Raw genomic sequence first — 27,664 nt, 5'->3', positions numbered from 1 at the left:
AAAGCCCCCCTTTAAAGTTAGCACCCCATCAACAAATTATATCACCTAATTATATACATAAATAACAAACACTATAGGTTAGATTTAGTAATCAACATGGAAGACTTTCTTATTACGTAGTGCTTATATATTTAGTTGAGGAAGAGGAACTACAGTAATAAAAGTAAATAAGAAAATTTGTACTCTGAACAAAAATATATTGATATATCACATATCCCGTTAAAAACGGTAAATTTGTAATATGATCATTATTATAGCCTCCTCTAATACAAGACCATGGTGTTGGTGTGTAGCTATACGTCGCACCGTCTGCCCTAGGCCTAATGCCTTGGTAAAAACATACGTGTGACATTGCTAAAAAAGCTCCATTATAATTTTAGAACAACCGCTGTTTCGGTACTGGTTTCACTTTAGTATCACCGCAGCCCCTTGTATTAGAGGAGCCTTTGATACATACCATACTCAAATCGAGATGGTTACTTATCATTATTTGTGTTACTTTATCAGTCCAAAACAATATGTCAATATACGCACCCAATCGCATTGGCAAGGATTAATTTGTCTATGAAATGAAGTAAAACAAAATTTCTTGTCACCTTTCTAAATATCTTTTCACCTATATCTTTTCAGTTGTAAAGGTTATGAAATATTTTTCTTTGTTAAGTTACAAAGTAAAATATTTCATTACCTAAAACTACAACAGTTGTATCTTATTGGCAACTAATTAAATACAAGAACGACATTATGTTCAAAAAACGTATGCTTCTATACTTCTTTAATCAAACCTAACTGCAATTTTCTTTATCCGTTTGATGCTGTCCACCATTTAATGTAGCTTCGGGATCCATTACAAGGGAATGCATTTATGATCAAAACCTTTACTCTATTTATAATTCTTCAATATGTCAGCCTTATTTTATAGAAGGACACAATTTCCTCGTAATCACACTGGAATGTTGTGATCCCTCCTCCTTGTCGTTAGAGCAGTGCCGTCTGTCGGGCAGTGAGCACTGCCATTGATGAATCTCAGTCTTTCACAGCTGTCACACACTGTGTCACTGACAGGTGTGCAAGGATGTGCTTGGTATAGTCCTGGGCCACATCGCGCACATGGCCAACACACTGCGTGATAAGAGTGGTGTGGAGAATAGCTGCCTGGCGCACATGGTGCACACTTCGTGTCTACCTCAGCTGAGCAGTGCACCACCACACCCCAGCCTGGCCCACACCTCCTACAATGCATCAGTCCACGGTGGCGCAGTCTACTGTACCCCATCTGTAACATATACACCTGGTACATATGATATGTAGAGTAGCTTCATGGTACACACTTCGTGTCTACCTCAGCTAGCAGTGCACCACCACACCCTAGCCTGGCCCACACCTCATACAATGCAGTAGTCTACAGTGACGCAGTCTACATAGTAACATACACAAGGCGTAGAGGCTCTTAAACAATACCGGGCATTGAGTTAATTGGAGAGTGTCCCCCGGCGTACTATATCACCGAATAAATACAGAGACACCCATTCTTTACTATACAATAATATTATCATAGATAAAACATACTCCTCTCCCTTAGTAGGCTCATACTTATGGAACAGCCGAAGCCAAGTTGTTTCAGTCATTTAAAACCCCGTTTAACCAAATAAAACGATCTAATCATAAACAAGGACTCATTCTAGTTATATAACAAAGCAGTAGATCACAAATCAGGGCCGGACTTAGGACTTCAGAGGCCCCGGGCGAATTTGCTGATGGGGCCCCCAGTATGATTATACGAGAACAAATACAGTACACAATGTAACGCATATAACATGCACACTAATTTTAAATAGGCAATTTCAATGTGAATTAATATGTAAACCTGTTAGAATAGTATGCTGTATTTTGCATAAACTAATTTTATGTAATATTGTAAGTCTGAAAATAGCTACAATGTACGGTGTTATGTTATGATTTGTTCTTGTTGTAATTGTATTTATAAAATTTTAATATACCTAGCAGGTACCTTACACATTTTTTTGCAATACATTAAAATGTAATATCCTTTGCAACAAATAATGAAAACTATAGATAAAATAAAAATAAAATAACACGTACTTGTAAAAGGTTTAATTTAATTTTTTTACTGTAATACACATTCTATTTGGTGCTTGAATGAAAACACAAATAAAAAATAACTAACATTAATTAATGGAATAAGTTATATTTAAACCTGTGATGTAAGTCAGAGATAATGCATAAAATGAAATGAAGTGAAATGAAATGAAATGAAATGAAGTGCTTTATTGTCGTTTTTCATAGTGTAAACTATTAATATTTAAAACCGCTATGTAAACTTTTAAAGCTTTAATATATTTTATAACTTACTATAATTTTACTAACAAACCTTTTACTAAGTTTATAAGATACAAGTCAAAACAATTTTAAAGTTTACTTTTTATAGATTAATCATTATAAGGTTTAGAACATAGTTATTTTCCCTATAAAAAAAATGTCACTTCCCACTCTGATACGTTGGTCACTTTGGCATGGCAATTAAAACCCCCTTTTCCTACATTTCTTGGCTGCACTAAAACCATAAACTATGACTTATGTTTATTTTCATAGTGGTTTTGGCATGGAATTCTCGTTTGTATAATATGTTAAAGCCCTAGCATGAAAAGTACCATTAAGAAGTTTAACGAGTTTGAGTTTTTTCTTGACGAGTAAAATGTTACAATACAAGTCTAATAACCAATCACAAGCTAACCATTTATATGAGTAACTGAAAGATGTTTAAATGTATTCAATATCTCAGATTAATACAACACAAACATAACATTCAATACAACATTAATTTGTTCTTTGTAGTGTTTGCAGAATTATTAATAAAATACAACACAAAAGTACGACAATGTCAACCAAAAACACACTAGGAGTTTTTTTTTTGATAGGCGATAAGGCATTGTATATGTATGTGTATGCGCGTGCGTGAGACAGACAGGACTAGACAGGATCCCTTATCAGCTCATTATCATTTATTGTTGCAGCTGCTTGTTGTTTTTTTACGATTTCAGTCGACAACTCTCGCCCGCTCCCAAATAATGTAATTTTTGTTAACATCAGACGACCCCATCGATATAAACAACTCACCCTAGTTGTCATAAAATGTCTATATAGATTTTTTTATCCTACTGGCGCTGTATGATTTTGACTCTAACGACTAAATTGAAGATCCAAATTTTGACGTATAACTTAATTACTATTTTACAAAACCTTTTATTGAATGGTTAATATAATACTTCTGCCCCTTAAAATCGTGATTGGCATATAATTAGAGGTAAAATAATAACATCTAATAAAACATAAACAGAGCAATGTTTTTATTTTTCAAAAGTATTAGAACTCCATTGAATCTCCATTTAACCCAACATAATTGTACAAGTTACGTTCTACGTTAGGACAAGAGTCTTCATATTATTTATTGTATTTTTTGCCCCAAGCGAAGGGGCCCCCTTCAACTCGATCGCCGCGGCCGTACGTTTGTGTGGACGGCTTCATTGAAACTCAAACTGGTCCGTCACATCCTAGCAGCTATGCTCGTGTTAACTAGGTCTAACAAGCGCGAACCCTGAGGAAAAGTCCCTTAGAGTCAAGAATTTTGGAACAATAACCTTAAACAGTATTAATAACTCTCGTTCTACACTTATTTATTACCAAACACAACAGTGTATCATGCCTATACTTTACTGATGATGTTATAACTAAGGTTAGCCTTCTAACCTATAACCTTAGTTAGGGGCTGGTAGGCTATGCCTAGGGATAGGCTAGACATAGGAATAGGCTAGTTTGACCCCCCCTCAAAACAGGCACGTTACATATAGGATAACAACAATAAAGCTGTTAAAAAAGAAGGCCATTCGGTAAGTGTCTGATTAATTTTCGAAGATATTAATAAAAACTACTGTGCAAGGGGCCCCTTTCGGGGCCCCCTAGGCCCGGGGGCCCCGGGCGCTCGCCCCGTCCGCCCCTAGGTAAGTTCGGCCCTGTCACAAATCATTAAATTAACTCTGAAATAATAGATACCGTACAAAATTTCGTCGACACTAGCGACCATAGTGTCACCGGACATGAACTAGGCACGAAAAAAGAGCCTAAAAATTTTACGATGGGATGGGAAGTCTGCTTGTTTTGGTTAGTCTATGTTATCTATGATAATATGTAGGTAGCTTAAAATAAGTTACGTAATAAGTAAGTGGCTATCTTAGTGAAATTATCAAATCAAAGTTTAGGATGATAAATAATTGCAGTTTCTAAAGTCAATGTTATACGATATAGTGACATATTCACACGGGATGAATTTTGGCAGTTGTGAGATAAGATCAACGTGTCCGTGGGAACAGATGTGTGCGAATGTTGAGGTGGAAGCGCGCTTCGCGCTTCGACGACCGCCATCACCCTAGCACGGGGCGTCACAATAATTACTACCATAGGCCTACTGCGACCGACAGCCTACCTGTCGACAACGGGGGTACAGGACGTGTGAATGGAACATAGTGTAGATAATGAAAAATTAATACATTATGTAAATTTGTCTTTATACTGCATCGAAAACTTGAGTTTACAATACATCTACAAGCAACGCGGTGTTAAAGTAGTTATTTCATTCCCTGTACAGAAAAAAATTAGTCGTGGCCATCATTTCTGGCTTTAAAATTCTTACACTTATTTTCCAAAGAAGATGTTTCCAAATTGATACACTTAACTTTTTTTATCGTTATTAGAATTTGTTTTTGTTTATCATTGTATCATAATCCGACTATGTCTTTATTGTGTCACATACAAACTCTGTCCCGGATAAGGGGTATTTTTAAGAATTACCCACACATATCATATATTAAAACATGCAACTAGGTGTGTCACTGATTCAAATATCAGTTGAACACCATACATTCCAGTAACGAAGTTTTTGTTGAAGACTGCATTAAATTGATTTGTGATCACAGCATTTCAGACAACTTCAAATAACACTAAAATTATAGGACGGTAAATTTATTGAACCAATAGGAAAACAACTCTGCTATGTTAAGTTATTGACGGATTAAAAACTTAGTTTTTCTAGTTAAGTCGCCTTCTCAAAAGCATTTACTTTCAGAGTAATGTGAAAAACTATGCCTAATAGAAGTAAAAATAAATCTGTCCACGGTACAAGAAACAATACAACCCTGGGACACGGAGAATACTTTATTTGTAAACTTAATGATGTCTGTAAATGGTAGCCTACATGTTCCTCGCAGAGTACCAATACCGCTTAACCACAAAATAAAACATAAATTGACAGAATCAGAAGCAAATAAATATGATCAAAAAGTATCCGTACCTTCTGGGGGGATTTGCATAGTTTTCGTTACACACGAAATGATAAAATACGTGCTTGTTTTGAACGAATATGACAATTTACAGCAATAAGGTGTAACCTTCATTGAAAACTGTGATGGTCGTTGCAATCTAGAGTGTTATTTAAACATAGGTTTATGATTCTTGTAAGATGACCTACGGTAATGTCAATGACAACCTTCAAAACTGAGCAGGAGACACCAAATACATCCTGGTGATTCGTACCATCATTTGAAAAAAATCATTGAAGATTTGTTGACAATTCATTAGAAATTGTAGCACAATTTGAATCGAGAAAAAGAGTACTTCTGTCTCTGATACCTGCTGTCTGTGGAATTTGCAGTATTTATTTCTCTCTTACGTAGTTACCGTAGACATTTGCAAATTTAAGTATCTGTGAATTATTTATAAAGTTTATTTTAATTGTTATTGTAATACAAATCCCTAAAACACGAATCGGTGTTATTAGAGGATATAGTTGCGGAACAGGCGGGTCCCGGAAATGACAGGTGTGGGCTGTGACTGTCACAGTCAACAATTACTATGGGTCGTCCAACAATCAGCTGTTCGACAATCAGTTGTGACAGTACCATCTGGATCTGGGGTCTAGCTCCAATCACGCGACACTATAATAAAACAGCTGTAATAGAGGATATTTTGTTATTCTTTTTCTAGGTTGATGCAACTAGTGTTAAAGGTGTTTTTACAAAAAACCCAGTGGGAAAACTTCTTTTCATGGAATATTTTTTAATAACAGAAACATTTGATCGAATATTTACAGTTATTCTGTCAAAAACGTGTTTAGGGGTTGTGTTTGAATAATGAAACATGGAGAGTTTATTTAGATGCTCGTAGGCACGATAATTGTTAAAATCAATCGGACGTTTGATTAAATTTCGTACAATATTGTGGACTAATATAAATTTAATTCCATAACTAACTTGGACCTCCGGGGTGTTTAGGTGGGGAGTGTACAAGAAACATTAGTTGTCCCGTTATTTGGTACACAGCTGTACTTTCATGTTTTAATGTTATTTAGGGTTATGTAAATCAATGTCAATGTGGAAATCATCAATCCAACATATAAACATATGTCGCGTATTAAAACAAACGGGAAACCCCTACTTACTTAATATTCGTCAATTTTTTGATGAAGAAATTAAGTATTGCCTGGAAAAATTGAATTTAAGTATTGAATTTATCGAATCAAAACCCAAGATACTGCGAGAAATCTTACGAGACTTAGAGTTTTAAAATTGGTGCAAACTTCCATTCAAAGAGAATGGGGTGGTTCTTTATAAAGAGTGGAATAAGATCAATAAGAATTTGGCTAGAGGTTGTGGCCTCACAGAAGCTGAGCTCAAACAATACTTGAAAATGGTCGGAGACGTTATTCCTCTTAGAAGTCTTCATGTGAGGTCCAGGGACGGGAATCAGTGCAGGCATTGTCCTGTATCTGAGAAATTTATTCTTGAAACTCTTGCCCACGTCCTTGGAAAGTGCCCATTTAGTAGTCTTCAACGAAATCCCCGCCACCATACGATCAGAAAAATCATAGCTGATCAATTCAGAAAGAAAAGTTACGAGGTCTATAAAGAGGTCACAGCTATAGAAGAAGAGGGCTCTGTGAGGCGGAGTGACATCATTGTTATAGACAAGGAGAAAGATTTCGGTCTCATTATAGACCCAACAGTTCGTCTTGAGACAAATTAAAATCAGCCACAGGAAGTCCATGAAGAAAAAGTAAATATTTATAAGAAAACTATCCCCTATTATTCGGAAAAATATAAAATATCTAAATTTGAAGTATATGGACTACTTATTGGATCAAGAGGAACAATTCCTCAACAAGTTGAGAAATTTTGGAAGAAATTCAATTTGGAAAATCAAGTGCTATATTTAATATCTTTAACAACCATAAAATGTTCTATTAATATTACAAGAAACCACCTATATAACAATTATCATAATTAGGTTTAAACAAACTTGCAAAATTTAATGTCATATTATTCTTTGTTCTACAGCAGACTACAATGTGTAGGCTAGTAAGATTTCAATTTTTAAAATACATTTGAATTTATGTAGAGTTAATTTTTACATAGAAGACAAACAAAGTCATTATTACAAACATGAGATTTTCAATCAGCCATATTGATTAATTGGTAGCCAATATTTTCTTATATCAAATTAATATGTCAGCCTAAGAAGTAACAAAAAACCTAGATACTCAATGAACTTTACCTTTACAAATTTAATTGTCAAGAAAACGAGCCTGGAAACTCCTGGTTAGTCATAGGTTTTGCGTATTTTTCTAGTAATCTTGGGTTTTGCTATGAATGAATATTTTATCTTTATTTTACACTCAAGTGTGAAAATTTAAATAATCATTAGGATTTTTGCCAAACACTAATAAGGTCTGTAAGACGAACAACTTTTAAGTTAGATGTGACTCATGTTCAACTAGAGATACACATCTCTGTCTTCGAATGAGTCAGAGAATTCACAGAAACTGAGATGGATATCTTGCATCGTGTTGTAAACACTGCTGCACGTAGATATACACAATAGTATTCAATTCAACAAAATTCTATCTCAAAACTTTTAACATGTAATGATTTGATTTTTATGTTGTAGATGCTTACAACGAATTTCGGAATAGAAACTAACGTTTTGACTCAGGTATACAAATATTATAAATCGTGTACGTTTGCTTGTAAAAGCTGTTAATGATTCGACGAAACTCGTTTGGTAAATTAAAAACAGCTAAATACAAAGAAGTCAAGAAGACGAGAATGTAGAAGGTTAAACTTTTTGTTGGGTTTTATCAAATGTTAGTTACAGATTATAAGTTTTACTTTGAATGTTTGTATCGTACTTTGCTAACACTTTTAATAGCAAACTCGTACAAATAAACAATAACCCTTGGCTTCATAATACAGCATTTCTGTAATAAAGAGAGTTATTATTTAATTGTTGTGTCAGTGTGTTAATTATATTTAACAGTTTTCCGAACAAACATCAAGTCTAACTTTAGTTTCTTTAAGACTACTTTTTTAATATTGAGATTAGGTTACTTAGAAGCAATATATCGTATATCTACCATTTGTATTAAAATTTTATGTAGTGATGCTTTATATTATAACTAGCTGTTTGCCCGTTCTACGTACGGGAATCTTGCAGTAAGTTGAAACCTTATATTCAGAACAGGAGTTGGTTTGCATATTTAGTGTGCATTTTTCCAGATATGCTGCCAAAACTACTACTGTATAGAAATACATATAAACCTTCGCAAATACAATATCTGACAGTTTCAAAGCCAAAACGAATGCTTCGCAATTAAATGTCACCCGATCATGTTAGTCCATATATTATATCTAATGATAAAAGGACTTGCTTTATAGATATATGAGGCATAGCCCTAAGGTAGGCCTGTAATTGAAAGTTACTTTTCACACTGAAAATACCACCTCAACCTCACTACTGCACACTTTATTCGGGTTGAAAATTTCATTAACAAAGGTGGTCTTGTCTTTTCCACGAAACACTGAGAAATAAAGACATTAATGCGTTACCAACAGACATACACACACAAATAAAGAATTGAATTAAGGGATTTGCTACGCTTTAACCAAAGCAAAGTAGTCTACAAACAAAATAATTATTTGAAAGTTTTGATATTGTCATAAAGTTTTATGATAATGGATTTTTCAAACTGTAAAATTGGTGTAAATCCTTTGGCAAATATATAAATAAGTAAATAAATACACAGTCTACAAAACATTTATACGTTACAAAGCCAAGCTTTAAAAAAATCATGATGGTTTGCTAAAAAAATCTTTCACTAATGTTTGATCATTTTCATAGGATAAACTAACATTTTGGAGTCCAGACAGAAAACGCAAAAATTATACAGTAAGACATCAATTAAATTTAATAAGATATAAGGTGCAGCACTAAAGATAACTATAGTTGTAAATAGTGATGTGTTTGTACGTAAAAATGATTCTTACTGCTACCACCGGTTCTAAGGAAAAGTAGCAGTACCATAAACCAACGTTTACATTTATGAAAAGAACTATAGTAGGCTACTTAAGAACAATTCAAACTGTCCATGTAATCAACCTGTATTATTTCAAATAATTGTGTTAATCCATTGGCAAATATATAAATAAATAAATACACAGGCCACAAAACATGTAACGTTTATGTTAACAACATAAAGCTTTAAAAACTCGCTATGGTTTTCTCAAAAAAACTTTCACTTGATGTGGTGCAGTACCGTAGTTATTATAATCTCACTTGGTTTTATTTTTTTTAAGTTTTCGAAAATCAAAGTTATTTCCCATTAATAACATTATTTGTAATTAACTTTTAATGTTAACATATTAATGACAGTTTGAAGAAACCACCTTTATCCAAACAAAGGTTTCTTATAAAATATTACGTAATCTCTAATCGATAATCGATACATATATCTAGCAAACATTCGGAGGAAATCTGACAGAAAACTCACAAATCTGGGGTTTTGGACGTTTGTAGTTTTACTTCCTAAGTAGAAAAAATGTACCGATATCGTTGTCGAAATGTAAGTAAGTAGAAACAAAAAATGACACTTGGGAAAAGCGAGTTTAGCTACATCTGTAAGTTAAACCTCTGTTACGATCACAGTGAAATCAGAAAGTTCTTCCAAGATCGCAGCAACATCCACGATCACCCACTGCAGTTGTGATTTTTTTACTTTGCACTTTACACAACTGTCCTTGAAGGGCCATAAATGAGTGCGGAAACCTTTTTGTAAGCACTGGTGATGACGATTTAAAAAATTTAAGTTTCCCAGCACTAATACAACACCGATTCACGGTATTTTCCCCGGTTATAAAAACTCAAGAACACTCGTTGCACTTGCGATTAATTAAACAGGTTAAGTAAGGCACAACGTTTCTAATCTCACTTGATTTGGATGTGCTGACAAAACTTGATCGGAAAATGGTTGCGGTCGGTATTTGTAAACAACTTTGAATGTAAACATATCGGTGACAGCTAGAAGTGAGAACTAATCCAAACAGCTGATCGTTATTTCATCAAATGTAATAGGAAACATTGGGAGAAAATTTGACAAAAATCAAACAAAATTGGGTTTTTGATGGTTCGTTATTTTGTTTTCAAAGAAGCCAGGCCATGTTTTTATAGCCCAAGACACTCTCACCAATCCAGTAAATACAGAAAAACTATTAGAACCTTGATCGGTACTCTAGTTTCCTAGGAGTAGGCCGCGTAAAATGACAATTTGGCGTTACAGACAGAGTCACAGAATGGACAGACAGATATACAGACAGAAATTGAGATAAGACTCGTTTCGGCTTTCTTAGGCTATGAAATGTAAAAATAACCAAAAACTGCATGATTCTAAGCAATGTACAGACAAAACTGTAATTTTATTTATATAGATTTCGAGTTTCTTATTGAATTCCTCACATTTTCTCCCGGAGTTAGGTAGTTTGTATTGTACACTGCATATAATACAGGGTCGGTCACTACAGTGTGAATAAAAACATACGTCTAACTGAGGGATAAAGAGGACTCAATAACAATAAACATACGAAATTTGTGTATGATTTGTAAACCTGCTGAAGACGAATAATGTCTGCAACAAGTACAAAATCCTGATGGTCTAAATGAAAACGAAATGTTTAAAACCCTGCTCCACGCACTAAGTGATAAAACAGCTGGCAGATAGTTGCTGAAATTTGCATACCAATCAACAATTGTAAATGCTAATGCCGCGATGCCATATGGTAATGGAATCAGTTAAGTGTGGTCTGAGTGAAAATTAAATTATTATCATATCGTATAACATCCCCTGCCTGTTCTCCAACAGCTACGGCCAGTGTGAAGGAGGTTACTCCAGGGTTAGGTAAGAACAGCTGATCGTGACAAAAAGAACCAATCATCTGATCGGAGGGGGCACAACTACTGTTGTCAATCCATTAATTGAATCACAGGAATATTTTGCCGAAATATGTGCATTTTTGTTGACACATTAGACCAAACCGGTGCCATGATATGAGGCAGAGGTCAGAAAGAGGAAGTAAAACCAAGTTGTGGCTTCTCTTAGATTCACCAAGTGTTGGTATTTATAAATTATCTAAACTGACTTCGGGATGTTATTACGAAGATGTATCCCGTTGGAGCAGTTGGGTGAGTCGCTAGTCTAATGGTTAGTGTCTTGGGCTTGTGGTGCAACAGTAACGGGTTCGATTCCCGGAATACAAAGAAATGTGAATGGTTTGGATTCCTTTAATTTTGAAGCATTTATGATTATTCATTACACTATTCCACTGACGTCATTAGTTTGTCCTATTCTAATTTTCTAAATTCTAAATTGGTCTACGTATTAAATGCAAAGATAGTTAAAGCCCAACGATTAAGGACCGTTAGTTTCGAACAATTACTGTTTCTGACTTTTGTCTGGATCAAATTGGGTTGGGTGAACTTCGGTTTCTGAAGACAAGAATGACAGTCCATATTGAGTTATCCACGAAGTATCTAAATTATTCCTCTTCAACTTTTCTGGATGATACAGGGGTTTTTAACGCAACCCAAATTACAGTACTATAAGACATTGTTTAACGACAAAACAAGCTCACATTTTTGTAACCCTGTATTCTTTATTTCATTGCCAATCAGCTGATTCGCATTGACTGTTGCATAGTTATCTATGAGTCTTTGTGTTATTGGGAATTTATTGCGAATAAGTCTCAACTTGGTATTTTTTCAATCTATATTTGACCATGCAAAAACATATTACCTATTGTTTACAATAAATGATCAATAACACTAACCCTCATAGATAAGTGGAACGATACATCGCATTAGCTGATCGGCAATGAAGTAAATAAGGTATGCCATCATATGAGCTGGTTCTGTTGTTAGAAAGTGTCTCACGGCAGTTATAATTGTTTGGTTTGCGTTATAAAACACCATGTACTTCAAAGCGTCCCTCATCTAATATCACAGTCCAAAAATATTTGCAGTTTCGCGGACTTGATAAAAAATGCATCATGTTGTTCACAGCAGTCTTCCGTAGAGAAACTCTTGGGGAACTCTCTGCGCATCCTGACAGTTGACGGATCAGCTGGTACAGCGGCGCAGGGGTGTATTTGGCAAGATGTTTGACGTGAGATAGCGAAGGGAAGGCAGACTGTCCACTGGTGGGTGAAGTATCAGGTGACCACGGCGCCACAACACATGGCGAGCCGACACGTGGCCCAAAAAAAAACTTTCAAAACAACATTTTACAATGGAGAGGCTCCCGAAGCTTACCACAACAACCTGTAATTTTGAACACCTTGCAATTTCTTGTAATAGCATTTGTTCTTAGATTCGACATTGTCTTAAATAGCAATTTCAAGATTAGGATACCGATTTCTTTAACGTCAACCCAACAGTAGCGTTTTTAAGTAGACGACGAGTGATGGATGAGTAGTGAGTGAATTAGATGACAGCTTTGTTACTGACTGATCAGTAGGTTCTTTAGGATCATTTATTTTAAGTCCAATGATCAAGATCAAGGACAGTTGCGTCCAGTTTCAAACCATCAAAAAGATACTGACTGTTGAACTGGCAATCTACTCATTACCAGGTGAGCACTAGGCTATATTCGCTCATCTACAAATATATATTATATAAATGTATTTTACAATTATAGTGTCAATTATTGTCAATGTCAACAATACGTATTGATACATTTTATCGATTGGATCACTCCACCTTGCTTTCACGATATACATGAATTTTCATCCGCTATGATGTAGTCTAACTCCCATAAATGCGATCTTGTCATAAACTGCTGTAGGTTTGGTTACGAAATTCACTGAAAAGAATTAAAAGAAGCATCACCTTGTCATCAAACATTACTTCATAATCAACTATTTAAACCACTCGTTTGGTCAATTCTGTGGTGGTATCTTGCTCCATATTTCTTGAAGAAAATAGTCAAATGATTTTCCTGCGCATTGCCGTCAGCAACATAATTTTAATATAATGCAACAATACTAGAAAAACACAGAACAAGTGAATACTAATCCTTACCTGAACCAGAATGATCTGCAAGATAAAAGCAACGGCCATCCACACGGCCCGCATGGTCCTGACTCACATAGTGTTTGGGTCTTATCAGGACTTATCAGCTCTGTGCGATCAATAACAACCAACCTGCAACAACCAACATAGTGGTTAGCGAATCTGTTAGTAAACATCTTGGAACCGGAGGGAAACATAACTTCTAAGTCTATTACTCTCTGAGACATTTTCGACCCGTTTCGCTATTCCAATGAAGCTGTCATGTAGAATTGTTGACGATTGTGAATCCATGTGACAAGTGAAATGACTTATTGGTCTGACCACGTATCACAAATATTAACAGGTCAAGTTACTACATTGGCCAAGGCCGCATTGTAACGTTTATTTTTAATTTGTTTAACTTTTTATCTCGGAAGCAAACCTTTATTATCAGCCATGTAGGTGAAGTGTTAGGCGACGAACCGTCTGTTATTAGTTAGTATAATACTGTATATAGTAACCCATTTTGTACCCAATCCAAAAAGGTCTGATTCTAAGATTCTTTTAAATTTGGGCTTTTTATAAAGGGATTGGTGTTCGATTACGTCGTTGAATTCGCATGCATCTAGACGTGGAGTTTAGTAAATATATAGGTAGATAGATTTATTTGGTTAACATTATGAGATGGGGACGCCACCTATGTGTGTATTTTAACCCAAATATGAGGGAAGGATGAGTGTAGAATGTTGTGAAGTGATCTGTGTAGCTTTGTTACTGACTTAAGATAAGCTATTTCATCAGTCAGGGTCTTTTAGCCCAATGATCAGGAACAGCTGGGTCCAGTTTCGAACCATCAAAAAGATACTAACTTTTTTCACCAATACATATTATACATGGATTTGATCTTGTCTTTTTACACACAGATTATGCAAATAAAATACAGCAATAAAAGGTCGTCATGAAAGATAAGTTACAGAAATATTGAAATCACAGTGTAACATAAAATATCCCGCCCCAGCAAACCTGCAGATTAAACGAAATTTCAATTACATGGCTGGATCTCTACTACTTTATTCCCTTAAAATTGTCAGGTTTATTTCCTATTGAAATAACATTAATTTTGGTGAGTAGGCTACTTATTATTGAGGTTAGATTTTTGTTTTAATTGAAATGTTGATAGCTTAGTATAAAATTTAAAAAAATGCCAAATTTGATTAAAATATATCAAAAAACAAGCAAACAACATACGGTAAGTTCATTTACTCTCCAACATATAAATTTTAAATTTACAATTGATTGAATTCCCTATCTTTTATGATTATTTTGAGATTTTTTAAAATTTAAACCACCCTGTGAAGGATGCAGAGGTACTGTATACTATTGTAAATATTTTTTCTTGGACAAAAAGATGCCACAATAGTACTTTTCTTTTGGACAAAAAGAAATATAAGGGCAATTTCCCCAGAGCAAGAGGCAGTTGCATTAGACACCTTGAAAAAAAATAAATAGTTTTTATAGCGTAAGCCATAATTATTCAAGTGCTTGAATAAAGAAATAATTTGGCTTAGTCCCTTACATTCATAAAAAAAATCCTTATACCACCTTCACTTTTGATAATACTGAATCCTCAACTATAGCTACAGAGGACTTGATTTTTGTTTTGTTACGTCTTTGTAATCATAAAAAAATAATAGACTTTGTATCTAAGACATAAGTAAAAGAAAAGGACGCAATACCAACCCCTATGGCATCCTATATTTATCCTTAGTTTGTTCCAAGAAAACGTGATTGTAAAAAAAACTTGTTTGCTGTCGATTACTAATATAAGATCTAAAACGAGAATACCAATTATTCCATAAGAATCCATTTTATTCAATAGAATGCATTTTATTCCATCCATATATTAATTTCCATGTATTCATATCCATTTTATCCAATGATCCTCACAGTAGATTACTTAACACAGATGTGACGAGCGTTAATACGCCGTAGTACGAAAATAAGATACAGTATATTGAAATTAATAAACAATGCTTATTGTAAATACTCGAGAACAAAAACTTTAAGAAAAGCCAGTAACACGTTTTTCACGTTTTTTGGCCCTTTTAATTTGTCATGTTTGGTACCAAATGAACACTCTTGATCTTTAAATCAGTCAATAATGGATAAAAGCTAGATCCACGATGTTAAAACGTTGTCCCGTCGTCAAGTCCGTTTATTAATACAATGGAGTCTACTTATGTTATTAAAAGGTGATTTTAAGTTAGTAGGTTTGTCATATATTTGAACAATAAGCTTATTAAATAACTGAGATGAAGCGAAACTTTTATGTTTCTGTTTAATCTGACACTAATATTTTATTATAATAATCTTGTTACTAAGAGAGCATAAAACTATGATCTACAGGCCATTTAAATATACTAGATGTAAAGCCTGTTTAAAAAAATTCTAGCTACGGTTAATTTAAAATTTAATGTATAACATAATAACAAGAATTTGTTTGAAAAGATACATTATTGAAAAGGTCCACGTAGATGCATGGGAACATTTTGTGTATACAATCAAAATTAAGACATGTATAATTTTCACAAAACAATTAAATGGTTCTTGATTATTTATTTCCCTTATTAAAAGCTAGTAAAATGCAGTGTCGTTCGTTTTTCGTAAGAGGTCAACCTCTAATTACTTGACGAACACAAATTTGTTAAGTAACCTAATTCATCAGGATGTGTAAAAATACACTATTTCATATTGACCATAATTGTATTGGTGCTTTTTGAAATTTGAAACGTTTATTGATATTCCCGCAGCAGATTAAGCGAATTTCCATTTGCCTGATGGGTTGACTTTAGGTTTAACAAATACTTAAGTCTGCTTCTGCGGGGAAGTTAACAAAGTAGGGGTTTTTATTAAACTGTTAATTGCTTAGTGTATGGAAAAGATACATTTGCCAAATTTATCCATAAATAAGCAAAATACAAGAACAACATGGTGAGTTTAATTTTATTAGTTTGAAAAATCCGTTCCTGACCTCTTTTGAATAAACTTAGATGTACATGATTGTATCGAATTTAATCAAAATTGGACCATTTTAATCGAGTTATTGAACGGATGGTGTTTTTAGGTTCTGGGGAAATTAACAAAAACTCGGTCCCAAGTCTAGGTCTTACCATGAGACTTAGAGTAAAAGTTTATTTCCTATTTTAAGGGATCTCCTCGTTCAAAGTGTAAAAATAAAAAAACAACTGCTTTAAGGGCGGTATTCCCAAAACTTTAAAAAACATTTAAGTCATTAATACAGTTCGTATTATTTAAAGATTTTATAAATTATTGTTTAGAGCAAATCATAGACATAATATTAACACACCGCCAAACTACGCCAATAGAGTCGATAAGAAAAATGCACAACTCAAAAACGCCCGTTGCCTGTTCTCGGTAAACTACATGGGACTGATAAATCATTGAAATAATTAATAGCACTAAAAAATGTCAAGTCTAGAAGGCCATAGAACCATAGGCCATAGGTGGGAGGATTTGGTTTCATGATGTTTTGGCAGTTTAAACTGAACCTAACACTATAGACAACATTTTTAAAGCCAAAAAGAAGTAAAATATTCAGTTCTTCGCAAAACTATCATGTGCATTTATAATCGACCCTTCTGTTTACTTTATTTATATGATTTGGTAAACATAATATTTTTATTACTGATAGTTTACATTGCAAATGCATCTAAAAACGTAAACTGTATCATGTACGTTAATATTTTATAAAAATTATTTTAGCAGTGCAAAATATTTACCAAGAAATTGAGTCTGGGAATCACTCACGCACAAAATCAAAATCACGACCTTTGAGCACGCTTGACCTGACGTGTGTGTGGTAGTGTGCGACGCGAGAGGGTTAGAAACAGCGGACCAATGAGAAGCGAGCTGGCTATCACGTGACATCTTCCACCAACCACCTGTCGCGCAGCCACCACGCACAACGCAGACGCACTTCCCACCATTACACGCACATCTGATAACATGAACTGCGAAACTTTTACTTCATTTCACTTGTTAATGCCACAGGACTGCAATTTGCCGGTGCAGATCTGCCCCAGGATTATAAATGGGACTATGAGAATGGCAAACATGTGATTAGTTGATGCAATCTCGCAATTAGAAAATGAACATGTATCTTTGCCTGTTTAACATCTGTATTTCCGTTCTTCTGCGACGTATAATTGATAGTGGTAAAACGACAAATCATTATCACATAACAATGGCTATGCCTTCTACTTATCTCATTCATATACTAAGACTAGACCTCTTCTGGCAAACTAAACTGGTACTACGTTGTAAACCAAAGACCCCAGAAGAAGAAACCAGCTTCTGCAGCAATGTTACCTCTTTGTTAATTGTTACTGCGCCTTTTTTTAGATTTTGCAAATGCAATTGGACGTTTACTTGATGTTTGGTTTTGATTTCATTATACAGGGTGATTGGTACTCAGTGTGACAAAATGTTTTTGGTGTAACTACAAAAATAAAGTGTGATGATACATATCAAATGTTCCAAGTCTAAAATAGCTTCCCAAACAATTATTTTATGTATTTCAAAAATAACCATGCTTTTAAACTTAATACAGTGATTTCTCAATTACCTGTATATGGATTTGAGTGGATAATGCCATTTTCGTGTTCTGCATTAAATTTTGAACAAGAATAATAGAAAATGACGGAGGATCAGTTGTAAAATCTCCATTGCAAATAGATTCAAGGATAAAAATTAAGATTTTTGATAAAAAAAAAAAACAATGGTCTATTGCATTTTTCACACCCTGTATACAAAAAAGTGTCGGAATATGTTAAAAACTACGCCATTTTATAAGCTTTCCAATTCCAACCATATGCTACACTATTGAGGTTTAGATATTTTGTTGTTTGTTTTTGTGGTTTGAATACCAGAAAACAGGGATTTTTTTACTGTTTTTACTGTTCAAGCTGAAACAAAAATACAACTTTTGCTTAGTACATGCCGACTTTCTATGTTTTAGCGAATTTCCCTATAGGGAAGTAGCTATTACCGTAGGTGGCACGGTAAGACCTAGAACCGGGACCGATTTACTTTTTCATTTTGATGTCCCCAGAGGCCAAAAACACCATTCGTTCAAATTTTTATATATGTATATATATATATATATATATATATATATATATATATAGATTTATATATATATATATATATATATATATATATACGTCCGTGAACGCGATAACTTGAGTAATTTTTGTCCGATTTTGATGAAATTTGGTTTAAAGGTGTAAAGCGGGATAAACTTGAATGAGTTCGCGAACCATCACGATCGGACCATGGGAATGGGGCTTTACGGGGGGTTTTATGGGGTAAAAATTGGTTTTTCTCACTTTTGACCCTCAAAACACAAAATTTCCAGATTTCTCTTTAAACCTTTTTAAAGAGCTTAAAAAAACAAATAATTTAGTATATAAAAGTATTTTTGTTCGATTATTAGTAACGGAGAAAATTAAAAAAATTGTAAATTTAAAATTCCCATGTTATTCTTATGGAGAATATTGTCAAATGTTGTAGTTTGCTTGTTTATGGATATATTTTGATCAAACTTGACAAATTTATTTATTTTGTACTAAGCTATCAAAATTTTACTCAAAAACACACTTTATTAGTTTCCTTGTAGCAGCAAACCTAGGTACTCGTTAAACCTAATGTTATTAAAATATATTTAACTGAAAATCAATTTAGACAAATGGAAATTCGCTTAGTTGGCAGGTTTGCTGCGGCGGGGGTATTTAATGTTAAAGACACCATGCTTTGTAGTCTTCAAACCAGCGTACATAAGCAGACATAAAGCTCAATGGTGTAGCATATGGTTGGAAAGCTTATAAAATGGCGCAGTTTTTAACATATTCCGACACTTTCTTGTATACAGGATGTGAAAAATGCAATAGACAATTGTTTTTTTTTTTATTTGTATCAGATATCTTAATTTTTATCTTTGAATCTAATTACAATGGAGATTTACAACTGAATTTCCGCCATTTTCTATTATTCTTGTTCAAAATTTAATGTAGAACACGAAAATGACATTATCTACTCAAATTCATATACAGGTAATTGAGAAATCGCTGTATTAAGTTTAAAAGCATGGTTATTTTTGAAAAACATAACAACATAAAATAGTTTTTTGGGAAGCTAATTTTTAGACTTGGAACATTTGATATGCATCATCACACTTAATTTACTTTGTACTTACACCAAACAATTTTTGTCACACTGAGTACCAATCACTCTATAACATGACGGAAGGTGATAATATTGTGAAGTAATTAATTATGTAGCCAAACTTGACGCTATTGAAATAAATAGACGGAAAAAAGATTACACTTGGTTATTAGTTATCTATTAATTTAACACTGTGAATCATAAAAATCTGTTAGATTAGTTCTCAATGTAAGAAAAAATAATTCACGACTAAAACTGCATAAAATTTCTCTGACTTGAACCTACAGTATCAATAAAAGTAGTGACAAGAAGGTTCGGCTAACATCATAGACTTTAGTCATCTCCGAAATTATTATAACAATCTTGTGGGACATAATTAGTCAAAACAAAAGAATATGTAGACTACCTAATTAAGGAAAAATTAAAATTAATAAAAAATAAAACACCCCCGCCACAGCAAACCTGCAGACTAAGCGAATCTCCATTTACCTGATTGGGGTTTCAATTTAAATCTATTTAAATAACATTAGGTTCAAACAAGTACCTAGGTTTGCTGATACAAGGCTCCTAGCAAACCTTTTATGAATTCTACGTCATCATTAGTTAGAACCGTATCATTATGTTAAAAAAGGTTGATTTAGCACCCCGGATGTTTAAAGCTAAAAATGTGCCTCTAAAAATACAAACGACATCGCTGTGCTGTTCACTTCCCTTTACTGGGAACGTAACTATTATAATAACTCCAATAATTAATCTCTACACAATTAATGTATCAATTTGAATTTATAATAACTCCAATAATTAATCTCTAAACAATTATTGTATCAATTTGAATTTATAGGTGAAAATAATAATGAACCTTAATAGTGAGGGTCAATGAAAAAGTAAAATAATGCCCTGATAACTCCACTCCATTTTGTGGACACCTCTGAAAACACCACCTTGTTTTTTAATCCAACACCTTTCAAGAAATCAATGTTTCAAGTCTCACATTTTCTTCGGTGTATTTACAAATGAATCATTAATGCCTTGCGCTGTACAAATATACACTCTCGGAAAGCAGCCTTCTAGCACGCCTTCATTTATCTTGATGTAGTTTGACAACAGCAATGTTTTAGTATCACAGCCTGAGATAAAACGGCGCTCTTACCTCAAGACTGTATTCAAAGTTATAGTACTTGAACTATTTTCTACTTATTTTTGCGAATGTCTTAGAAAATGAAAATTTTTACTTTCTAGTAAGAAAGTGGTCTAAACTGATGCTATCACACAGATTTGATTTTCGTATACCCTATTACTAAGGAAAGGCTCTATGTTATAAGAGAATGCTTGGTGTATTCCATCTTATCGTCTACACTATAGGTAGGAAGGATTTATTTTGCTGTACGTGAATGAGTCTTAGAGCAAAAGAATAAAATATCTAAGTGGTAAACTTATGGTAAACTATGGTAAACTTTGAGTTAAAACTTTACAACAAAAACATACTATGCTGTTTCTACCACCTAGTAATTCGTTCCGGAAATTGGTTTGAGATTTTTTTTCAATTCACAGTCCAAAAACATGGAAACGTCATTATTCGCTCGCAGCTACGTCCGATATTAAGAATTACCTATTGTTGCCTCCTACATAGTAACACCACTCCTGACTTGCAGGTTATGATATCATTGACTTCAAAAACTATCGACAACTTGATAATACATTTTTTTTTCAAATTCACTTTCTACAAGAAAGTGAATTTGAACAAAAATGTATTTAGTATGGCAGGGACACCACACCATTTCGCCGTCGATTGGACATAAACATTAGAATTTCAAGTTCTACAATCATCCATTTGTACGAAAATTGCACAAAGTTCCAGACCGTTACAGCTAGTGCAATATAAGGGTCAAATTAAAAAAAAATCTGTCGAGACAAAAAGGAAATGTAATCCCGAATGATATAACAAGTGTAAAGACCTTTTGTCGCTGTATTGAATCACGATCCAAGCATTCGATCAGAACATAAATACTTCTTCAATAGTTTCCATATCAAGATCATTGATGGATGAAATGACCATTCAGAAGAACACTTTACCTCATAATCAGAAGACACAAACACACAATTCATTATAGGCTACAAGGTATAATTTATATCAATAGATTGTTACCGTAGTTGCTTGAGTAATACCATCTATTCTCAGTGGTAATACGAGAAGACCCAAGCATAAATTGCGCATTTACCTCAGTGTATTGTTATTTTTCCTCAGCACTCAGAGCTAACCTCCGGTTGGTGTCCTTCTTTGTTATTAGTGGGCTAAGTAATTCCACCAAACGCTCAAATGAAGCTTTGGCATTCTAAAAAATCAAAACATTCGACAGGATCACTGCATAATTAACGAGCTACATTGTACTGTGTTGACCATCCCTAATCAACGGGTGAACCCAATACTTCCTTCTTTTCGTTTTCTTTAGCCACCACCAATATTGTCACATCATCATAATCCGAATTCGTATCACGAAACTGATGGAATCCCGTTTCTTCTGTGTTTCCTTGAAACCAATTTGATGAAACCAGTTTCCTAAAACGGGTTTCTCCAGTGTGCACCCTGCCACGTCCCACGAGCTCACACTGCAGAAACCGGGTTCATGAAACGAGAAACTTAAGTTGCTTGCAACAGATGGATTAGTTTAACACAGGGCTGTGCACACTGCGTTGGGTGAAATTGTAATGTCATTGGTTTCTTGCAACTGGGTTTCATGAAATCAGAAAACAGATTTCGTTTTAGAGGCTTCAGTTTCACGTTTATGGTTGTTCTATGTAATACGACGTAAAATCAACAGTTTTTAAAGTGCTTACCACGACACGCGTGTGCTGTTTTTAGTATGGCGGACATTTGTTTCCAAGGGAAGTTAGCAGAAGCTGTCCAAAACCATCCCTGCTTATATGATTTCCATCTAAAGGACTACAGCAACAGGGATAGAGTACAGAGAGCTTGGGAGAAAGTGGCACAAGAATTGAACTCATCAGGTATTTATAAGTTTATCTATCTATCTACATATCTATAAAATTGAGGTGGTTTTAAAGTCATCAGAAATTATGACTGTTATTCGTTTTAAAATAACGACTGTAATACTTAGCAATTGCTCGAATTCGAGCATCAGGGACACTAGTATATTAAAATGTAGTGTAAACGTAAAAAATAAAAGAGATTATTTTAAAACTACACATCTCTCTGAATGCTCGGACATATAATTTTATGCTGGATAGTAATTGTTTAAAAGGACAAATTTAAGGGTTTGCGAGATAAAAGATTTAGTCTAGAGAGTCAGGCTAAAGGGTCAGGTGTGTTACTGTATTATGATTTACATGAGTGTCAAGAGATAAGTTTTTATACTGAACATTATGACATAAGTCTAATCAAACAAACGTGTTAAACAAAATTATTAATTTGGAACTCTAGTTAACCTATAGCTTATTAGTTTTACCTTTACATCATAATTATTTTCAGTACTACTACGTTTAACTAAGTTGTAAAGCCAATTACTCTTCATTAGACATATCCTCAATCTTAATTTACCTATACACATTTTTTATAAGGACGAGCAATCTATATTAAAAATCTTTATGATAACCTGCATTAAAGAAACTCATTTTAAATAACATTTGCTGACCAGCATTGTTGTGATGGGTTATTCATGGGATCTCGGAACGTCGCAACTACACGGCCAATTCCGGCGTCGCATCGTCTAAAACTACAAAAAGTCCTTGGCTCTTCCTCGAAACTTTTAATTAAATATTAGTGTTTCATGTTTTGTGGTGAGTTTTTGAACAGTCGTAATTCTATTGCTGAGTAAGCAATAATAGGCCTACACAAGTCTATTATATAATCAATGCTCAATAGCAGCATTGATTGGCATTTCATTGGTCAGTACTATTTTTAGTAATTTCTTTCCGTACAGTAATGATTTTACAATTAATTTATTTTCACCACACTATGATGTTATTAGCTGTTTTACATACGTTAAGAGGCTGAATGTTACGTTTTGCTGGCCATGCCAGCTGTCATCGTCATTTGGGGACCGAGCAAGTTTTTACATCCCTAGAGCCGCAAAAACAGCTGCCCGCTTGCATATTAAATACACAAACGGTATCCATAACATTGCAATAGAATTGTTTTATTTTCACCGTTGCCTAGTAACGGTTTATTATTATTTTTGCTGATTCCTGAAATTACTTCTTCACATAACCTTAAAGTTGCGTTGACTATCAGTGTGCATTAATTATTACTAGTGGTCGTCCAGTGGTCGACAATTCGACCTAAAACATGTAATGTACACGTATTGACTATTGGATACTGAAGTAGACATCCCATCTATATAGACCAGCTGTCGTCATTTTTTTAATTAAAAACATGTAGTTGTGTGATCCAGTCACCAAATGCAAGTCAAATTCTTTTTTCTACCTTATTTTTTGTTACTGACAAAGTAGATGGGTCTTAACAGTTGCTATAGCTCATAATAAATCATTCCATGAGTTTGACTTGGTAAAAAAACATAGTCTATTCGACAGATATTAGTCATTTTAGATCAGCGCAATCTGTTGGTGGCTCACATCAACTACGACAAATTTAATTTGATTTAATTTAATTTAATTTAATTTAATTTGATTTGATTTAATTTAATTTGTTGTTCTCGACTTAGTCTCAAACTTAAAAACTAACTCGTGCCGGCAAAACCTCATTTTCGGCCCTAGGTACGAAATATACTATTACATTTACGCAAAACTGTCATATGATCCTGCATGTTTAAACTTTTAGATTCTAACATGTTTGCCAAATATTAAACCGATGCAGTTCGACAGCTCCACTAAGTTCTCTAGGTACCTTGCGATGTCCTATGCATTACATATTTCGTCAGGAACTGGCATGTACAATGGCTGTAAACAACTACATATTATTGCCTCCGTAGTCGCCGCTACAACCAAATCAATAGTTCGTGTCCCTTTTGATTTTGTTTTCGTTCATATGTTTTGTGCCAAACATTTGAACGTGTTACCATTAGCAAAGGAACACAAAAAGTTCAAATTAGAACTGTAATTAACTAGTTAAATGTTTAATGCATTTATATAATGTAATTTTAATTGCATTAATTAAATAATTTGTCAATCGATCAATTTAATTAATTTAACGTATTGTTTCAGTGAAGGAATGCAAAGAGAGGTGGAGAAATATGAGAATCGTATTTACCAGGAATATTAAGTCACCCCCGTCTGGTGCAAAGAACAAAAAGAAACCCTGGCCTCACCTACAAGCTATGATGTTCCTCAAACCGTATGTGACTGCGAAAGGGAACGATCTGCCCAGAAACCTACTGCCTCTACCATCCACGGCTGTAGACTCATCAGCAGCCAATAACAGCGAGGAAGATCGTGATGACGATGTTCTACCTTCACCAGAGGAACCTGCTGAGGAAGATGTAGAAGAAACCAACAAAGGATCTGTGGAAGAAAGGACCTTTACTATTGGAAAAAAGAAAATCACCCCTCATCCTCCCTCCAAAACGACAGCAAGCCAGTAAATGCTGATGCGGTATTGGACTACATAAATTCAAAGAGAGTCGTTAGTGATAATCCTAGAAAACAGTTTCTATTGAGTTTACTTCCTGATGTGGAAGTCATGACTGTGCCGCAATTCAAGAACTTTCGGAGAGGTGTTCTTCATTTGATAGATCAGATTGATGAACCAGCATGGACACATCAGGAATCAGCTATCAGCCCAATCTCAACTCAGTCATGGTCGGGGGAGTCTTCCCAATCATCATCCAATCAGCATCTACATCCTCATAACTACATTACAAAGTAGGGTTCATAACTAGTGTCAGAGGCAAAACAAACAATGTAATGTCCTTTTAGTTTTCTCAGATTATGTTTGTAAGATACAGTTATTAGGTGAGTAAAACTACTAATTTACAATATTTTTGTTTTCTTTCTCCCTCTACAGCTATGGATGTTGTTAAATCTGAAAATTGTTTACGTATTTGAAAAATAGTCCCTGAATCCTTTTGTTTGTTATATTTATTTTTTTCTTTCAAAACTTCTGTTACTTATACTTTAAAAACAAAATTTCCCTTCTATAATTTATGTAGTCTTCTGTGTGGTTTATAATTGTTATTTTCTAATTTTTCCGTTGATCTTGTTATGCATTTGGTACTTTTTCACCTGAGGAAAGGATTAAGTTCTGTATAAAAAAACATCAAGAAACCTCATTTTTTACTAATCGTGAAATAAATTTTAATATCTCTTAAAAAAAAAAATAAAATCACAATCAACGAAATTATTTTCAAACAAAGGATTTACACTTCCTTGGACATCACGTTGCTACAATAATTGACATTCTGGCATCTCCAACTACCACGTGAGTCTTACATAAAACTACAGATTGTCAAAAACAATAGTATCAGTTTCCAGATATCACGAAAATTGCGTTAAACGTTGTTTGCGATTTTGTATCAAAAGTTTATCAAGTTATCAATACAATAGGCCGTGTTGAACAATCAACTCTCGAAAAAACAATGAACTTCTCGTCAGATAGTCGGATAGATGAACTCTTTGTATATGAATGAATCAGTCACCCGTCATTGTGACCTTAACCAGCTGTTTTGTCGTCTGCGCAAGTGCGCTCTGTTGGCTCGATACAGAATTAGACCGGGCGACATAGTGCTGTAACGACGTCCTAACCTCAACTTGCCTTTGTTGATATTGTCTTCTGTTTACCAACATTAGCTCATTTCCATAAGGTAATGCACTTGTACTATCACACCTCCTATATTTAGCATATTTAATTTGCTTTAAGATAGTACTTCTATTCATCTTCTTCAGAGGAAATCACTGTAAAATTGTTTGGAGTAATGATTACATGACCGCCTCAAAATCGATTATTTAAATTGGTTGAATTAAGAATAATTATGTGATTCTATGCTATGTAACGTTGACGAGAACTATCTTCTTTTGTTTATAGAGTATTTTTATGGGGTATATATTTATATCATATCATATTGTAGCTACTGATAAATTAATATAAGTTTCTATTGACTGTGGGAATATTTTATGCAAAATAATTTTACTGGTATATAACATTATAATAACAATAGAGTTTATATTACATACACATGAATCAGAGGATAATTTCTTTAACATAACACTCATAGTGCAATTAAAAGATACAAATATTTATTATAATAATATAATATAATAATAATATAATCTTACTAATATTATAAATGTGAAAGTTTGTGTGTTTGTTTGTTTGTTTGAATATAATATAATAATAATTTATAATAATATTTATTATTTAACTTTTGATCGATTTAGAAGAGTGAATTGTAATTTAGTTGAATATTTAATACTGTAAACTCCGTTACGAATTGATATTGCTTAGATTAATGTATCTAAATAATAAATTTACATATCTCTAAATCTCTGACCACCTTATTACTACACAAACTAGATTAGTTAAGATAATATAAAAATACCTTGTCATGATGAAGACATTTCAGATTCCCGCGTAGAATTGTATAAATCCAACTAATCTTGTTTTTCTAGTTTACGAATACGTGTTTTAATCGTTGATTTCCTACACACCGGAGAGCAATCAAGTGTAAATAATCGAAAAATTAGTTTAACCAACTCGACAATCCACAACTCCATTTGTCAATGAGTTTAGCCTAAATTGAGCCACAATTACTTTGATCACTCAGTTATGTTAATTACATCAAGCGTCTTCACCGTTGTGATGTTTGCTAAAGCTTTCCCCAAGGTTTTCTATTGTTTACGTTTTTCATTAGTAACTGTATACTTATGGTTTCCTTATCACTAATTTATTGCCATAACCAGCCTTTGGTTGTGTTTCTACTGTGCAGAGCAATGGAAATTCTTTTTGTACAGATACTTAATAATTCTTTGTTCCTGTGTACTGGTAAATCTATAAGAACAATCCAATAAT

General features: G+C 33.9%; 3 protein-coding genes across 3 annotated transcripts in view; 2 read left to right on the top strand and 1 right to left on the bottom strand.

The window, feature by feature from the left end:
* Window positions 1-348: 348 nt before the first annotated feature.
* On the bottom strand, window positions 349-27,403 carry LOC128987160 (tumor necrosis factor receptor superfamily member 14-like). The gene is made up of 3 exons (XM_054407897.1): window positions 27,195-27,403; window positions 13,474-13,596; window positions 349-1,276 (listed from the first exon to the last, which is right to left on the bottom strand). The coding sequence occupies exons 2-3, from the start codon at window positions 13,525-13,527 to the stop codon at window positions 944-946; spliced, it is 387 nt and encodes a 128-aa protein (XP_054263872.1). The 5' UTR covers window positions 13,528-13,596; window positions 27,195-27,403; the 3' UTR covers window positions 349-943.
* On the top strand, window positions 22,548-25,525 carry LOC128984586 (uncharacterized). Its single transcript, XM_054403925.1, has 3 exons — window positions 22,548-22,692; window positions 24,865-25,139; window positions 25,175-25,525. The coding sequence occupies exons 1-3, from the start codon at window positions 22,548-22,550 to the stop codon at window positions 25,523-25,525; spliced, it is 771 nt and encodes a 256-aa protein (XP_054259900.1).
* Window positions 26,348-27,664, top strand: part of LOC128987158 (uncharacterized) — a 38,861-nt gene continuing 37,544 nt past the window's right edge. The window contains exon 1 of the mRNA XM_054407895.1: window positions 26,348-26,459. The gene's annotated coding sequence lies outside the window, so the exon portion shown is untranslated. The remainder of the gene's footprint in view (window positions 26,460-27,664) is intronic.

The sequence above is a fragment of the Macrosteles quadrilineatus genome, unplaced genomic scaffold (assembly GCF_028750875.1).
Source record: "Macrosteles quadrilineatus isolate MER2022 unplaced genomic scaffold, UCM_ALF_1.0 Scaffold_2__2_contigs__length_208266976, whole genome shotgun sequence".
Classification (NCBI taxonomy): Eukaryota; Metazoa; Arthropoda; class Insecta; order Hemiptera; family Cicadellidae; genus Macrosteles; species Macrosteles quadrilineatus.
The sequence above is the reverse complement of the archived record's forward strand: the minus strand, read 5'-3'. Positions and strand labels throughout refer to the sequence as shown.